The sequence below is a fragment of the Colossoma macropomum genome, unplaced genomic scaffold, assembly GCF_904425465.1.
Source record: "Colossoma macropomum unplaced genomic scaffold, Colossoma_macropomum, whole genome shotgun sequence".
Lineage (NCBI taxonomy): Eukaryota > Metazoa > Chordata > Actinopteri > Characiformes > Serrasalmidae > Colossoma > Colossoma macropomum.
This window is the reverse complement of record NW_023494794.1, coordinates 3,622,284-3,641,218: the sequence shown is the minus strand read 5'-3', so window position 1 is coordinate 3,641,218 and position 18,935 is coordinate 3,622,284. Positions and strand designations below refer to the sequence as shown.

Sequence of the window (18,935 nt, the reverse complement as noted above, 5' to 3'; positions counted from 1 at the left end):
TAGTTTTTTTAAAAAAACGTGTCCACTCACTGTCCACTCTATTAGACACTCCTACCTTGTTCGTCCACCTTATAGATGTAAAGTCAGAGACGACAGCTCATCTGCTGCTGCACAGTTTGTGTTGGTCATCCTCTAGTCCTTCATCAGTGGTCACAGGACGCTGCCCACAGGACGCTGTTGGCTGGATATTTCTGATTGGTGGACTATTGTCAGTCCAGCAGTGACACTGAAGGGTTTAAAAACTCCAGCAGCACTGCTGTGTCTGATCCACTCAGACCAGCACAACACACACTGACACAGAGAATGATTCACCACCCAAATAATACCTGCTTGGTGGGGGTCCTGTGGGGGTTCTGACCATTGAAGAACAGGGTTAAAGGGGGCTAACAAAGTATGCAGAGAAACAGATGGACTACAGTCTAATTTTAGAACTACAAAGTGCACCTATGTGATAAGTAGAGCTGATAAAATGGACCATGAGTGTAGAAACAAGGAGGGGGTTTTAATGTAGTGGGCAGTTGGTGGCCACTACATTAAACGTATTTGTTAATTGCACACAAGTGCCTGATCATCTTGCACTGTGCAACTGAATCATTTGTTTCCTGGAAAAACATTCATATATAGCTTTGCTAAAATGCCCACTGCTCGGCCGCCTTCTAGACCAGTTTGACCACCGTGGAGACTTCCTGCTGTACACCACTGTGCAAACCTCACCTGCATGAACTGACCCTCCTGATGATGCTGCTGCTGCACAGACTGAAACTATTTAATAAAGGCTGTTGTTTAGTTGCTTTTCCCCGTTTCTGTATCTTACTATTTTACACTAACGTTAAAACCTTATTCTCCTGTGTTATTTTTTGCTATTCAGTGTCGACCAGAGGAGGATGGGTTCCCCTTTTGAGTCTCGGTTCCTCTCAAGGTTTCTTCCTCTTGCCTTTAGGGAGTTTTTCCTTGCCACTGTTGCCACTGGCAGCTTATGGGGGGCTTGGACCCACATTTTTCTGTAAGGCTGCTTTATGACAACACCTTTTGTAAAAAGCACTATATAAATAAACTTTGACTTGACTTAACATACAGCACAATATTAGTAGTGTATATTCTAACGTTATCTTCATTTCCATGTCCATTTTTACTCAAACACTTTAAAAATGATATGATTTATATATATTTATATATTCCAAACTACACTCGTCCTATTCAACTACTTGGTTAAGTAAAATTATAATAAAATGATTTTGGATAACTTCTAAGATGATACTGGATATATTCAAATAGCCACGCCCAAAATATGTGTTAAAGTACTTCAGTCACAACTTGGCTGACAAGGTTAAGGTCTTGCTGTTCTTTCTAGATGCTCCATTTTATTGTGGACTGTTAAAACTGAGAGGTCAGCTCAACTCAAAATGATATAGTAACTGATTATATGGCTGTTCTTGAGTTGACTCAACTTGAGGACATAACTCAAACTTCTTAGGTGAGTCAAAATTTCTCTTATTTTTTTATTTCTGCATCTCAGGTAATTAAAATGTCATCACACTATCATGCTAGACATTTTTCCTCTCAGGTACACACTTATGGACAGCTATGGCATTGCTGGAGCTCAAACTCACAACCTCCTGTTGGGGTGACGGCTTAGTCCACTGCACCACTCAGATTTTGTGTCTACAAATGTTTAATACACTGGAGAAACTATTTGTTGTTTTAACTGTGAAGCATGGCATAGTCTCATGTGGTGCAGCTGTCTAATAATTCATCCCAACATCAGGATGTTGTGAGTTTGAATCCCAGCAATACCATAGCTATCCATATCCAGAAGCCCAAGAGGAAAGTATGCCAGATGGGACCGTGTGATAGAAGGAGTGCCAGCTAGTGGGGAAATTGAGAAAAAGAGTGCAAATTCAGTTTTGTTTATCTAACTAAGATGCAGACCTAGAAACAGTAGCTGGGAGAATTTCTGACTCAACTAAGAAGTCTGAGCTGGGTGAACTCATGCCCTCAAGTTGAGTCAACTCAAGAAAAGCAATGTAATCAGTTACTGTATCATCCTGGCTTCTGTTGTTTCGGTACACAATGAAAGAAGACACCTTTTTGCATAGATGGCATTTGGAAAGGTGGGAGATGAAACTGATTAGTTTATAACAGTCAATAGGTAAATGGATTATAGAAACAATCGTGGGGTTATATGGGTTATAGAAACAAATCGCTGTAGCTGGGGGGTTAAATTGAACACTGTGTGCAATTTGGTTCATGTGAATGGCAAATTAAGCTGAGCTCCAGTTCTGTGATTTGATGGAAATGTAAAGCATAATACAGTCTTTAACTATTTGACGATGACCATCAAACAGCTACACATTCTCCAGAGCTTGTTCAAGGAACACAGTTATCACTGAGCTACTTTTGCTCTGAGTTAGGCTATGGCATTGCAGAGCACTACACTGTCCACTCCTAGTTGCCCATTTATTTGACATGGGTGCTTTCCCTTGTTCTACACAAAGAACCTGATATCCACTCAAAGAACAAAGAATCCATTTGTTTACAGTATTCCGCTCCACTCTAACTCGATCCGGCTCACTCTTAACGTTTCTGGCATACCTGAAACCCCTGGAGACGTCACTTCTTCTCAGGGCTAAGAAGAAAGCAACCACTCAAAGAGTCAAGTTCACTTCTATAACAGTTACGTGCCTATAGGTTGACTCCCACGCCTTCCTCTGCTGCTTCTTTATCGCTGCAGTGTGTTGTCACATACAGAGTGTGGGAAAGCTGGGGGCTGTTTAAAACATCAGACCCCGGAGTCCTGTGTAATCTATCCATCTGCGAATATGTGGCAGAGTCTCCCGTGGCGCAATCTGTTAAGTAGGCCTAAGCTTGATTTGTACGTCATTCGCATCTGTTATACCAGATTTTGATATGATTGGATTGATAAGGCCGGATTCTTCCCTACAGAAGTTTTTGAATTCGGGTTCATCAGACATGTCACGATACCGAACTGTTGCCACGCCATTTTAGTGCTTGCTATTTTTAGGGGGTCAAAGAAGCCAAACTGATAGCTGGTATCTTGCCAACTTTGCCTGAGATGTGATGAATCATCTCTGTCATTGCAGTAATCTGGTTTCTCCATTAAAATGATGATTTGAAGATATAACACACTCAAAAAAGTTGCTTATTCCTGTTCCTTATTCCTATTCTTTAGCATAGGTACTGGTTCTATTTAGAACTATGAGTTCTATGTAGAACGTTTTCATGCTTAAACAGTGCTTTGAATGGTAGGAGAAGGTGTTGTATATGGTTCTATATAGAACGTTTTGGAAAATGGTTCTACCTAGCACCGAAAAGCGTTCTGCTATTGTTAGCTTGACATCGTGACAGTAGCAGAACCCCTTTTGGTGCTATATAGAACCATTTTTTAGGCATATTGTTGTGTATCTTGTAGCCTGTAGCTGTCCTTATTGAGGACAATTAAGAATTTCCCACGTCATTTATTATGACATGATGCAAATTTGGAGATTGAGATTTCAGTGGCAGCCACCCTCACACAGTTCAACCGGCACATGGTTGTGTGCACCCAAGAGTCTCGCTCACTATGCATGGAAAGTGGAGGGATTTGAATCTTTATAAGCTCTGGGTAGGGGAGTTCTGACACACCTCCTTCAGCTGTACATGGCTGAAGCCTTATAGTTCAGAGACACCAGAAAGAGTGAGCAGTGGCCCATTTGATGAGAGCTGAGGTCTCTGTCACACTTCACTCTCACCCATTGAACACCTGCGATGACCACCGGAATAAACAGTTCTGATAGGACATGATGCCAAACATAGAATTTTCATTCCTGCTATGCCAGCAATTACCAGTCACTGTCACTGTGGCTTTCCATCCAGGGTTTTTATGCACATTTTCCCAGTTCCCAAAAAAAGAAATGGATGGAAAACCTGCTACAGAAACGTTGCTGGCCATGCTGCGTCAGTTTACTAAGTAACAGCCATGTGCGTATGAGAGGCAGTTTCATGCTGCTTCTTTTGAGTGGTATGGCACTAAAAATAATACAGAAAACACTTCTATAAATCTTTTCATTTACAAAAACTGAATAGTCAACGCTCAAAAGCATCACACAAATTCTTCTTTCATGGTCGTAACAGAGATGTTGATGTTTTTCCCAGTAATATATCGGCTTCTGTTCTCACATGTAATTTTGGGGGGGGTTGTTCTAGGCCTCATATAGGTTTACTGCCACACCAGGGTTACCAGTTCGACCCTTGCTTAAGTTACCATTTAAAAGTGCATGTATAAAAGAGGCTGGTGCCTCACACGATATTAGCATTTTTAGCAAGAGCCTGTGCTCATAAACTTATAAACATTTATCGTTAACTAGCATGTCTTCAGAAATTACATTTATCAATTGTAATTTAATCAATTGCTTGATAACACAGAGCTCAAGCTGCTGCCCAGCTAAGTAGCTAGAAAATGTCTATGCCATATGTTTGTAATTCTGTATATGAGCATGTTACATGTTCATATGAACATAATAAAGTGTGTTTTCATGATTCATAAAAAATACCAAATCAGTACATAGCTGGCACAACATCCTCAAGCTGGTTAACTACACCTTTCTGTTCATTTTGAAATGCAGTTATGTTATAACTGAAGTTGGGGAGGAACTTGGCTGCAACCCCTCTTTCTTCCAAATTAACACCCTATAAATTAATGTCCTCTCTTTCTGTTCCCATGATGAAGTGTTCGCAATCCCCACCACCACCACCCCATCTCTTCCCTGTTCCTACATCAGTCCCACTACAATATAATAAGGGGGGCTCTGCCTTCCAGCTACAGGCAGAAGCCACCCAGAACTCCAGCCCAAGCTCTCAGAGTTCTCTCCACTCCCTCAATCAGTCTTCCCTCATACTACCACCAAATGTTGAAGGCATGGTCTGAACACACAAACTGTTGTTTTAACCTTGTAAGAACCCAGCTTTGCTGCCAGGCCCAGCTGGGTAAAGTATTTAAGTATTACTTACATAAAGTACTAGGTTGATGGGATACCATATTTCATCCTTGGTCAGTGTTAACGGCTAAATAAAAGTGCTTTAGACTCGCTCCATTCATACAAATAAACACTATATTACATTTTGTGAAAGATGGATATTACCATATTCTGATAATATCTGACTGAGATTTCATTTCCTGCTTTATTTCTTCTTTAAAGCTTTGACATCAAACAATATTGTCCTCACAAAAAAAGTTATAGTAATTGTGATGAAATGTGCACACAAAAAATGAATTTTATAAGATTATGACATAAACTACCATCAACAAAGAGTTATTAGGCCATTTTGTAATCCTGCACAACAAGAGGGACTATTAATTATGATGTGTTGAGCAATAAAAAGATGAGAAGCATTTTATGGTTACTCTTTGACGGCTGATGGCAGGTTCTTTCTGTCTATAAAGAGGGCACATTGGACAAGAAGTCTAATCAAATGGTACACCAAGAGTACATAAGCCTAAGACTATCAGGTCTAATGCCAAGTTGGAGGGGTTGTAATGCCCCCAAACATTAGGCTGGGGAGCAGTGGACCTGCATTCTCCGGAGTGATGGAGCTCCATCCAATACCTTTGAGATATACTGAAGTGGTGTTTGCAATTCAAAATGAATCCTCCAACATCAGTACTTAACCACACTGATGCTCTTGTGGCTGAATGCAATCAAATTCTAACAGCAATATTCCAACGTCTAGAGTAATGCCTTCCCAGAAGAGTAGAGGCTGTTGCTGCGGGAAAGAGGGCAAACTCACTATTAATAGCCTTGATTTCAGAAGAAACGCTGGATGGGAAGATGTCTCCAAACTTTTTCACATACAGTGTATAAACCTCAGTTCCAAAAAAGTTAGGACAGCATATTAAACGCTAATAACAGAAAGCAGTGATTAGTAAATTCTGTTTCTAAATTTAATGTGTTACATCACCTTTCCTTTTAACATCACTTAATCGTTTGGGGACTGAAGACACCAATTTATTCAGTTTTAAAAATATATATTTTTTGTCATTCTTCTGCTCTGTCTGCACAAATGTATGGGGCCATCAGTGTGTATTTTGCACTTCATAATGCGCCACACGTTTTCAACTGGAGACAGGTCTGGACTGCAGGCAGGCCAGTCTGGCACCCACACTCTCTGATTATGCAGCCATGCTGTTGTAACACATGCAGGATGGGGCTTGCTGTTGTCATGTCAATAGGCATGAATGTCCCTGAAAGATCGGTCTAAAAGGCCCCATATGTTGCTCCTAAACACATATATATATCTTTCAGCAAAAATAATGCCTTCACATATGCAAAGGTTGCACGTACCATTGGCACTAATACATCCCTCATAGCATGAAGGATCCTGGCTTTTAAACTTTATGCTGGTAATATTCTGGATGGCCCGTTTCTTCTTTGGCCTGGAGAAGCCAAGAGTCATTATTTCCAAAAACAATCTGTGCATCAGTTCATTTCAAATAAGCCAAAGCCCAGAAGAAGTTGTTGGTGTTTCTGGAAGTACAAACCAGTCTTAACTTGATTTGTGGATGCAGCAGTGAACGGTGTTTATTGGCAAACAGGTTGACAAAGCATTCTTGAGCCCATGTGGTGATATCCATCAAAGAAGCTTGCCAGTTTTTAATGCAATGCTCTCTAACAGGAATGAAGGTCACCTTCAGTTGTGGTTTCCTGAATCTTTTGGTGATATTAAGCACTGCAGAGGGTGAAATACCTAAAATCATTGCAATTGTTCCTTAAAGGATGTTGTTCTTAAATGGTTGCATTATTCGCTAATCCTAGTTTTAAACTGCCTCCTTCCCCACGTTTCTGGAACATGTTGCAGGTGTCATTTTCAGAACAAGCATAAATTTACAAAAACAATGTTGATAAGGTAAAGGTATTATGTTTTTGTACTGTTTTTTATTCGTTTACATGTCAAAGTGGACAAATCACTGCCTGCTGTTTTTACCATTTTACAACCCAATTGAGGTTTGTAGATCAGTGGTCATCATCCCTAATTTAATCAGATGAATAAGAACAGACAATAAGCAAAACATGCGGGAGGGTTCCATATACTAAAATATGTGAAGTCTGAACTTGCTTGTCTCTTATGCATCATTATAACTGATTGTCTTTTTTCCCCCTCTCTTTGACTCTTACCATTTTTGACTCTGGCCATTATCGCCCTCTGCCTGCAGTGCCAGGAAGAACTGATGACCTTATTTCTGACTGCAGCTAGAGTTGTAAGACAGCAAGGCTCATGCCAATTTCAATTCACTTAATACATTTTCACTTAAATCATCTGACAAACTTTCACCATGTCTTTGAATCTCCTTGGTCAAAGCACTGTTTGTGAATATGAAATCGGCCGGCATTAGTCTACTGGCCGTAGCAAACCAGGGTGTGCACCATTTTAATAGTACAGCACAGAAACAAACAGACTAAGGCCGGCTGAATGGCACTCACAGAGCTTGTTCAGACACACACTCTTGTGAGCACTCACACTCAGAGAAAGTATGACTCAACACACTGGGCAAACTGTCATGCTGCTTCTCACAGCAAGACTAGCAGGCGGTCTAAATCTAGAGCTATAAATACAACTCTCACCTTTCTCTTCAGCTATTTAAAGCTTTCTCTACATTTGTTTTAGAGCGTATGATAAAAATAAATGCTCAAGCCCAAGAACTTTTCATACTGTCTGAATTCAGACTCTAATGTTTAGCAGTAACAGCAATGAAATGTTCATAATTATTCGTATGCAAGGTGAGGAGGAGGTTAAAAGATAGAAAAACACTGAGAAGATGAGCACAGACAAAGAAAAGTGGGCATGGAGAGAGTGAAGAGAGGCAGTCCACTAAGCACATCCATCTCTGCTGTTTATGACAGTGAGTGCAATACCAGTGATGGCCAGTAGAGGTGACAGTGTGCTGCTGAGTCCAGCTGAAAGAGCTTCATCTAACCATAATTTGACTCTGTCCTTTTTTTTGAGATTTGAGACTATATAGTTGATTATGACTGTGTTGAAGATGCAGTGATTACATTTATTAAAGCCTTGATGAAAGTGAAAAAGTCAACAAGACAAAGCAGCATTTAGTAAACATCCACCAACCACAGCAAAATCAGCCCCATAAAGCATTAACTTTAAGTTTGATACCGACACTCAAACTTGAATGCATAATGTACAGCATAAGTATAGAAGCAGGCAGTGATCTTTACATTTTCTGAAATAGTCAACTTCAGTTCAACAATCAACACAACACATTATGTTTACTGACGTCTAATTTAACCTGGACACTCTTTCCAGTCCATTTTTCCATATTCGCTCGGTTTGCCCAGCTGTAGTCTCACTCTAATGTATTATTTGGGACAGGCTTTCATGGGCTTTTTATGAACTTATTAGATTATGATCTTATTAGCTTTCATGATCCGATTAGATTCAGCAATCCTACCATAGATTATAAATTAGAGCTGGAAATATATCTGGATCGGCTTCAGATTTCTCCTCTGGGTTCTTACAGCCCGCCTCTCACGTTTAACATATTTTACTAGTGAAGGCCATGGACGAAGGAAGTAGGGCTGGTGAGGGGTAGAGTAAGAGTAACTGGATGAAGTAAAAACCCCTGTGTTCTTGTTTTAGGGTGGAGTAGAGCAGTGTAACAGGAGCAGAGAGCAGGTATGTGCCTGTGCTTTGATGTGTCAGTTAGATATGTATGATGTCATCCCTCGTCTCATTGTAGCACATTATGATATGAATTTGATGTAAATTATCCAAGATTTTTTTAAAGGGTCTAATTTTTGTGTGATGTCCCAGCATACACCACATATATACATTTCTTAAAATTTTAGCCCCCCCAACTTAAACCACATCACTGTCACTATGTGGTAATTTAACTGCCACTTATTTAAAATATCAGGTTTTATGGCACTTTGGGTGATGATGGGCCAGTACAGGTCAGTGTAGGGTTCAGGTCATTTACAGACTCAAAGCTTGATGTTATACTCACTCACATACATACATACTCACTCACTCACTCACTCACTTATGTTTCACAAAATTGTCCACAAGGGGGAGCTACTGACACTCTAGTAACTAGAGTGAAAACAACCTTGTGTTAGCTGAAGTGGCTGAGTCTACTGAGACCTGTGGACACGTGAGAAGTGTGTTCTTTCTCGGACTTTTGGGGTACTACGTGCTGGTGACACTTTGTGTTCTCGTTAGTTCTATCAACATTAACGTGATTACTGTCTATCTGCGCTACAACGCGTCCACATTTAGAGCACTTGTTGGCCAGAAAAGGCCTGCAACTTAAAATAGATCATTTAATTACTTTGTTTCAGAAAATAGTTCTTCCTGTTATTAGCTTTACTCAGCTTATAAAGAAGACACAGCCCTTTGTTTAGAATGTCATCGTCAAACAGCTGTTACTCTTTTAGGTATTCCCAACAAAATTTGAATTAAAGCCGAACACAGACTGTTGTTTCATTTTGTTACAGTCATCGATGTTGTGTTCTTCCTTGCATTTGGAGGCTGTTTTTTTTTGAGGGGTCATGAACTCCAAACTATATTTTTGGAGGGCTGTGGCTCTGGTTTTAGAACTGTGTAGAACTACTGTCCACTGTTTCAACATTGACCTTTACTGTGAGGAGTTTGAGAGAATGGAGCACTCAGAGTCTTGTGTGTCAGGAACAACAGTCTGATTGGCTCCCGATGCACCTGTGTTGTGACTCACAGTTCATCAAATTTATTCTACATGTTTATATGTTCATATATTAACTGCAACAGAATACAAAAATTAAGCACTGATTTGCACCACCTCTATAAATACAATTGTTTCTAACACGTGTTTTACTAAATTCACTGGTTGCCTCATTCCATTACTTTAGTGTCGGTATCAGTGTAGCATTAGACAAAGAACTTGTGACAAACAGTGGGACAAAGAAAGAAATGCTGAAGAAATTATAGGTTGGGTTGACAAATCAGACACTTGCAGATAAATGATATACCATAGGATTTATTAACACCAGACCAGGTCAGAACCCAGATTAACAAAGCACAATACATAGCGCAAAGGTGTAACAGAATCAGATAAACAAGCGAGGGTCGGATCCAAAGAGTAAATACACAGGTAGACTTAGCCAAAGGGACAATCTGAGAATCAGCAACAAGAAACAGAACAAGGTCATAAACAGGGTAGCTAGCAAATAAGAGACCAGCTCAGTCTGCACTGACGGAACAGAGGCAACACTTCACAAAGAAAGAATGCAAACCGACAGGCTTATATACACAGGAACATAGGTGTTGACAATCAATACTCAGGTGACTGCGATCTGCTGGTTGGCGTGTGATTGGTTAGTGGAGTCACATGACAAACGGAGGGATTCTGAGAAGTGGAGTCCGCAATGGAACCAGGGGGTGTGACAAGAGCCAATGTACACACATTTGAATCAAGTAAATTTAAAGCAACCTTTAAACCATCTTTTTTCAGTGTAGTCTTGCATTTGAATTGTGGTATGTAGGCTCCCACCACTTGATTTACCACTTGCCAGATCAATTTTGCATCCCAGAAATCAATCACTATTATCTCTTAATATATATATATATATTTTTTTTTGCTTGTTTGTTAGTTACTGTTTCCTCCCACTTCTTGGTCTCTTTGGCTTCCCACCACCTTTTCCAAATTGTCTCTTAAAATGTGTATGTTGTCAGTTACTCAGTGATATCTATAATATAAATTACAGCCTGTTCTGTTACACCAAGCCCACCATTCCATCCTTGGACATATCAAAGCTTGGTTTGTACATTTGGGGAGCCTTCAAAGCCTGAGCACTTTTGGAGTGCATATAAATGTTCTAATAAGTGTGGATACTTGTGTTGTAAAGAAACAGCGATGCCACAACTGAAACTTAAGACTTGAAATAGGAAATTTGCTCTCCTCCAAATCTTCTTTAAAACTCTCTGAAAGATCAGAAACTTTCATCATTAAACTTTACAGGCACTCTAGACATGTGACATGTGCAGACTGTTTCTCAAGCATTTCAGCAAAAGCGCTGGTGAACACTTGCAACACAGAGGAGGCATCTGGAGTCCAGACCAACTTCAGTTACCATCAAAAGACACACTCTCTCTCTTCCTTTCTCTCTCTCTCACTCTCTCTCTCTCTCTCTCTCTCTCTCTCTCTCTCTCTCTCTCTCTCAGACGGATGTATGTTGTGTCTCAAGTCAAGCACTTCTACCAGGGTTGGTCTTTGCATTGGGCAAAGAGGCCCCCATAAAAAACAAATTAGATCTGCTGTTGCTGATGTTCAATAATCTATTCTGAAATATATATATATATATATACATTTTAAAATCAGTTTTAATTTGTGATTGTTATTTTTATTAGTGTCAAAGCAGCCCCACCCCCAGGCCATGGTTATAATGGTACATTCCATGTTGTTACCTCATGATACAACCTCGTACAGATGGACTGGAATGAACAAGGCAATAAAGTGATAATCTACGTTATGGATTATGGATTTTCTGGGTGTTGAGAGGAAAAATGCAAAAATAGCGAGCAAAGCAAAAATTTGTTGCTTCACTCCCAAAGCTAACTCAGCACAGAGTGCAGCAGGCTCAGCTGACTGTACAGTGCTGTAAAAAGTATTTGTCCCTCACCCAATTTTCGCTATTTTTGCTAATTTGTCACATTTAAGTGTGTCAGATCATCCAACTAATTTTAATATAAGATAAAGACAACATGAGTAAACACAACATGCAGCTTTTAGATGATCATTCCATTTATTGAAGTTAAAGATTTATTCAAAACCTATATCACTCGTGTAAAAAAGTAATTGCCTCCTAAATCTAATAACTGGTTGTGCCACCCTTGGCAGTAACAACTGCAACCAAACATTTGTGATAACTTGTGATGAGTCTTTTATATCACTGTAGAGGAATTCTGGCTCACTCTTTCTTTGCAGAATTGTTTTAATGCGGCCACATTGGAGGCTTTTTGAGCATGAACTGCCTGTTTAAGGTCTTGCCACAGCATCTCAATGGGATTCGAGTCAGGATGTTGACTCAGCCACTCCCAAACTTTAAATTGGTTTCTTTTAAGCCATTCAGACGGACTTGGTTGTGAGCTTCGGATCATTGTCCTGCTGCATAAATCAACTGTGCTTGAGCTTTAGGTCACAAACTGATGGCCGAACGTTCTCCTTCAGGATTTTTTGATAGAGAGCAGAATTCGTGGTTCCATCAATTATGACAAGCCTTCCAGGTCCTGCAGAAGCAAAGCAGCCCGAGATGCCATTTTTCCCCAGTATCTTTCTTATTGTGGAATCATGTATATTGACTATATTAACTGAGGCAAGTGAGGCCTGCAGTTTTTCAAATGTTCATCTAGGTTCTTTAGTGGTCTCCTGGATGAGTCACTGATGCGGTAACATTTTGGTAGACTGGTCACTCCTGGGAAGGTTCACCACTGTTCTGAGTTTTCTCCATTTGTAGACAATGGCTCTCACTGTGGTTCTCCAGATCTGTAGCAATGGCTTTGTAATCCTTTCCAGACTGGCAATGTCAATGACTTGAATGTTACGCATCTGTATTTGAATCTCCTTTTTTCCTGCTTTTTGGGACCTTTTAACCTGCTCCACATTGCCAGACAGGTTCTATTTAAGTGATGTTTAGATTCAACATGTCTGGCAGTAATCACATCTAGGTGTGGCCAATAAAACTGAACCCAATAGTCAACTGAATTTGGTTATCTGGTTGATTTAGTAGATAAGGGGGAAATGACTTTTTCACATAGGGCCAAGTAGGGCTGAACAGCATTTTTCCTTCAGTCCATGAAGTCATCATTTACAAACAGCATTTTGTGTTTACTTGGGTTATCTTTGTCTTATATTAAAAGAAGTCTGATGATCTGAACCATTCAAGTGTGACAAAAATACACAAAAATAGAAGAAATTAGAAAGTAGTAGTATCTGTACTCAGGCTTATTAAATACTAAGGCTTATTATTATCGCTTATTATTATTCAGGAACTACAGGGACTTCAGTGCAAACTGGCTGGGCTATTCTTAGGTTATAGAAATAATAGAACACAATGTGCTGGATCAACTGACCTAGTGCTGGAGTTTTCCATAAGTCTTCCAACAGTGGTGTCTGGGTTTCATGGACTTCTCATTGATGCTCTGATCGGCTTCGAAAAGTAGTCCTTGGTTTTCAATTATTAATTTAAATACTTCTTTCCAATGACAGACTCATTTCTTTACTCAATATTAACTATTTTACATTCACTCATCAGGTCTGCATTCTTTACTCATGGTGCTTCTTTTGTGTCAATGTTTTGCTTTCCAGGGTCAACCAGAAGAGAATAAGTTCCCTTTTTGAGTCTTAGTTCCTCTCAAGGTTTCTTCCTCTTGCTCTTAGGGAGTTCATTTTTCTTGCCATCATTGTGCTGGGTTTGCTCATCTGTGGCTTGAACTCAGATTTCTGTAAAGCTACTTTGTGACAAAAGCTGTTATTCAAAGTGCTGTACAAATACAATTGAATTTAAATGAATATATTGAATTAATACATGGAAGTAACTTTATTTTTTTCAAGTGCCTGGGACAAGGACGAGTGCCAAGCAGGAAAAGTCCTGTGTAACATATAATGCCAGTCAGTGGTCACAATGGTGCTACATGTACATGCACTTGTGCATTTAAAGGGCTTTTCTTTAAACCATGCACCCTTGATTACTGTTGCTATGGCTGTCAAGCTTTCAAGTCTTTGACCCAGCTATGAATGGCAAGATTCAATGGCAAGATTAGTCAATTCACTCTGTGAAATTCAGTCTGTCTTCAATAACTGTGTAGTTACACATTAATAATGCATGCATAACAATGTAACTACTGGCAATGCATTTCCTGTTACAGATACACATGTAACAACTTCAGTTTGTACTCATCTAATTACACAAGTGTATCTTGAAAGTTGTAACAGCATATTTTCTCTAATGTAATTACACATGTATACGCAGTGGACGGTAATTACATTTGTGTGAGCTGCTGCTTTTTCCGACAGAACTTTTCTGATTGTAAGAGGTGTGAAATTACCTACATTATGACAGTAGATACACTGCATCTGCACAGAAAATGACAACTTTCCAAACATGGCTGTAACAGTGTAATGTGCCTGACCAAAGTTCGGGCCTGGCTTTAAAGCATTCTGTACTGTGACTGGTGTACATGGGTGAAATATGAAGTTAATACACATGTATATTTACATAAGCTGCACTACTGTAATCCATCTGTAACTGAATGCATCAACAGTAGTTACATCATTGTTGTATGTATTGATAAAACGTAACTACACTGTTATTAGAGACATTTAACATAAAGTGGGACCTGAAATTTTGAGCAGGTGCAAAACATATAAACTTTCACTAAAAATCACTCAAAAAAGATGTTCAGTATGTATTTGAACACTACCTACATAACATCCTGATCTCTAACAGTGCAAAGAAAATATACAAATATATAAAAATAAAGCAAAAACTTAAAAAAGCACCATTATTCCTGTATTGTAGGGCAGGTAAATGACCAATGGCTGAATGACCAAAGACAATCCTTTGCCTAGTCTTATAGTGATGGACATGCCCCCAGCGTCCCCTGTGTAAATGACACCTATGCTTTTATTCCTGAGTAATACAAATGTTGCCAGTTCACCCAGTAAGACTGGTGCTACACTGTACACGTGAGGTTATTTGCTTTGCTGTTAAATATTTTTTTTTTATTTAAACCTGCTTGTTGATTGTATGGAGGCTATTTGCATACAATTCAGTTGCTGAATGGAGACAGACTGAAAGCACTTACTGTGACTCTGAAGGGCGTGGCAGCAGCTGTGGGCTCCATTGTGGGTGGGGCTTTGTCAGGGGCGGATCCTGGCATGCTGCGCCTCCGTCCCGTTTTCTCAGGAGGAGAATCTGAGAGAGAGAGAGAGAGAGAGAGAGAGAGAGAGAGAATGAGAGAGAGATTGGAATTCATATCAGTACAAGAACTTTTCCAAACAGCAACAGAAAGTTAGAAAACCTGACACTCCCAAAAATGATCAATGCGCCTTAGCAAATTGTGCACTCTTAAGCAAAATATGTAGCAGGAGGCCACATTATCACTAGTGGTAGCGTTGTTATTGTGATTATTATTATTATTATTATTATTATGATTATTATTATTATTATTATTATTATTGTTGTTGTTGTTGTTGTTGTTATTAACTTGATTACTATCTGCTGCACAAGCAGTTGCTTTAAGACTTCACGAGAACCACATCTCCCCCTAACATTTAATCATAACACTAAACTTTTAATCAGCATTTTTACCAGATAAAAAGTGTGAACTATCCACTCACTGCACTCTGGTGCTGTCTGCTTATTTAATGTGATCTGCGTCTGATAGACAGTATAGTCTGCGTGAATGTGTTTGTGGAAGCTCACCCTATAGAACCCCATTGAAGCTGGGCTTCAGTACAAGTTGAGACAGAATCAACTACACTGTAAAAAAAACAACTTAAAGAAAGTGACCTATGTCACATTTTTGTTGAATTTGAATTTGAAAAATATGGTTTAAAATGTTCATTTTAGTTAAATCAATACAATCTGCGTTAGTACCACATAAATATGTATATAAGCATGAAGAGTGTAGTTTAAAAGTGTGTTTTGAACTGAACTGAAATTGATTGAGCAATTGTTGGCATACTCAAACAGCTTCAACAGATCCATTTCAGATATGAAACTCATACAGCTGAAAGTTATGAGTTCACCAAAAGCATCAACACAACAAACATACATTCTGTGCACCCCCCTTCCCCATCACAGCACAAAGGGTCTAGTTCCAGTCTTATCTCCTTTTAAGAGGCAGATCTGAGCATGTCCTCTGTTTGTGCACTGAGTATGGAGTGTGTGTCTATGGAATGTGAAACTTTAGAGGCACACTATCCAGCACATGCAGAGATGCTTAAGGGTCAGTCACAGAGTTCACATTAACCCACATGTAAGATGACCTTCCCATATGCACAGCCTGATAACCCTCATGCTGTATGTGTCAAACCACAGAGCACACCTTAACCTAAACACAGCACTTTTATCTTCATCTGACTCCTACAATAAGTTGCGGCACAAAATAAAACGCATTACTGCTGACCTAATGGCATGTTGCCCTTACTTAGCACTGTCAACTGTTGGTTGCAGCTACTATATACAAGGCTAGCTCAGCAACTTTTCTAGCTATGCAAAAATTTTGGCCTGTTTTTAAAAGTGGGGCTAAACAGCTTTGGTGTGGCATTCACTCATGTCATGTCTCATCATAAGACCTGTACTGTACTCGCTCTCAAAGATGCAGAAAAACATTAATTAAGTGGCAATAGCACCCCAATGTGGGGAATCTGAATTACTGTGGAGAAAATTAATTATCTTTTACAAAATGAACACTGAACTACAGAGCTGCTTATTTTCTTCCAGAGTTGAATTGACAACTTATTACATGTATAAGGCTAATACTTTACACTTGCTACCTGTTCAAAAGGTTTATATACCATCCTGCACAAACACACACACACACACACACACACACACACAAAACAGCATTTGCAACATTACAGCAAGGCCAGTCCACTTATTTGCTTTTGCCTCATGGAAACACGTCCACTTTGCCCTCTTACAGCCTGAACACAGGTTTCTATTAGACTTACATTGTCATCAGTGACATTTTGATTGACAGGTACCACCCCACTGGTCAGAAAGTGCATCTCCTGGCCCTGTCGTTCCCATGGCAACTAAATCTCAGGCGCAAGGAGATTCCAAGCGCTTTGGCTCTCTGGCTCGAGGAAACAATGCCACCTGTCAGCCCCCACACTCACACACACACACACGCACTCACAGGAGCTTTATACAAGACTCCAATCTTCAAGATCCAGACCCAGTTCTGAGCTGTCAAGACAGCTGTGATACTCCTTATTGCCGAATTCAAGACCCAAACCAAGTCTGTAAAGACAGACAATCGTGTTAACAATGATTGTAAGAACGTAAAAATGGCCCAATAAGTCATATGAGTGTCATAAGATTCTCATTTGATGACACTCATATCACAGATTATGGCAGTATGACATTTACGATACAGAGTCCTGTCAGGTAACGGGACTTTACCAGCCCAATAGCCTGTCAGGCGTCACAAAATGAGGACATTGTAATTTTACATCAACAAAGGCCTTTATGCACCGATTGCGATTTATCTGTGTCGTCTGATTTTGGTAAATGTGTTCCAACACATATTAACCTTTAACTGATGATACCTTGCACACCAAATTCATTTGTTTTTGGATTCTGAAAATGCAACATTATCTTTTTCGCCCCTATTTAGTTTTTCACAGGCACCATAAACTTACTCGAGTCATCATTGTTGTCAATGTGGCTGGCATGGCAACATAAAGATGGGTCAGCTGTGCCGCAGCAACCTGTACTTTCTGTCGAACATTAAAAGGTTGGTTTGTTCGCCACATGCACAAAAGCAACTCAGACCGGTTCACAGACATCTGAGAACTATGTGCAGAATAAAGTGCTCGTTATAAATCTCCTGGAGGAGAGTTTGAAATGCTCCCAGCTCCGTCTCACATTTTGCATTGTTTTGGCTCCAAAATATTTTGCGTTGTTTGATTTCGTGCTGTTCGCTCATGTCGTGTTCGCAAATGCAATATATTCTTGTGATTTAACACAATTTATCTATGGTATTTAAACACAAGTATAACTCATGATATCTCTAACACCAAACACGATTCTTGGGATTGTGAAGATGTGACATCATTTAACTCAGCCCTGGCTTAACTTCTGCAGACTTTCACCGGTGAAATGAACCAGCTGTACCAATCAGAGTATGTGAGTGGAGTGGCAGATATTTTGGCTCAAAGCATTCTATAATCACTCCATTCCAGCTCCGCTCCGGGTTTCCTTTTTCCCGATCCTCGCTCACTCACATGCTCCATGTCCGCTCCATGTGGTTCATTGTTATGATATTTATTTTACACGCATCATTCTTTCTACTCTCATCAGCTGTTGCCCTGCATACTTTGTTAGCACCCTTTTCTCCAATGGTCAGGACCACACAGGACCACCACAGGGCAGGTATTATTTGGGCAGTGGATCATTCTCAGCGCTGCAGTGACACTGACCTGGTGTGGCACTGTGTCCACTCACTGTCCGCTCTATTAGACACACCTACCCTGTTCATCCACCTTGTAGATGTACAGTCAGAGACAATAGCTCATCTGCTGCTGCACAGTTTGTGTTGGTCATCCTCTAGTCCTTCATCAGTGGTCACAGGACGCTGCCCACAGGACGCTGTTGGCTGGATATTTTCGGTTGGTGGACTATTCTCAGTCCAGCAGTGACACCGAGGTGTTTAAAACATCCAGCAGAACTACTGTGTATGATCCACTCGTACCAGCCCAACACACACTAACACACCACCACCACGTCAGTGACACTGCAGTGCTGAGAATGATCCACCACCCAAATAATACTGCTCTGTGGTAGTCCTGTGGGGGTCCTGACTGTTAATGAACAGGGTGAAAGGAGGTTAAAAAGGACTACAGTCTGTAATTTTAGAACTACAAAGTGCTCCTATATGGTCAGTAGAGCTGATAAAATGGACTGTGGCTTGAATGTATTGACAAGACACTACGCCCTTCATTTCATGAACTATAGAATTCATTGCTGTTACTAAACTGTTGCTTCATGGCTGTTTGGCAACATTTTGTTGTGATTGGTGAGAATTCCCTGTATAAGTCCGCTGGACAGCCTTGTAAACCTCGGTATGTAGACCTTGTGAGTGAAAGTAGGTGCTTCGTTATAAGAATCTCGTTCTGGTATTTTGTGCTTTGACTGTCCTTTTGATATTATAATTATTATGGG

The 18,935-nt window shown here is 40.0% G+C and overlaps 1 protein-coding gene across 1 annotated transcript in view; it reads right to left on the bottom strand.

Moving 5' to 3' along the window:
* Positions 1-18,935, bottom strand: part of dab2ipb (DAB2 interacting protein b) — a 143,135-nt gene that overhangs the window by 108,997 nt on the left and 15,203 nt on the right. Inside the window, exon 2 of the mRNA XM_036579925.1 lies at positions 14,848-14,957. Coding sequence (XP_036435818.1) covers positions 14,848-14,957 — 110 coding nt within the window. The remainder of the gene's footprint in view (positions 1-14,847; positions 14,958-18,935) is intronic.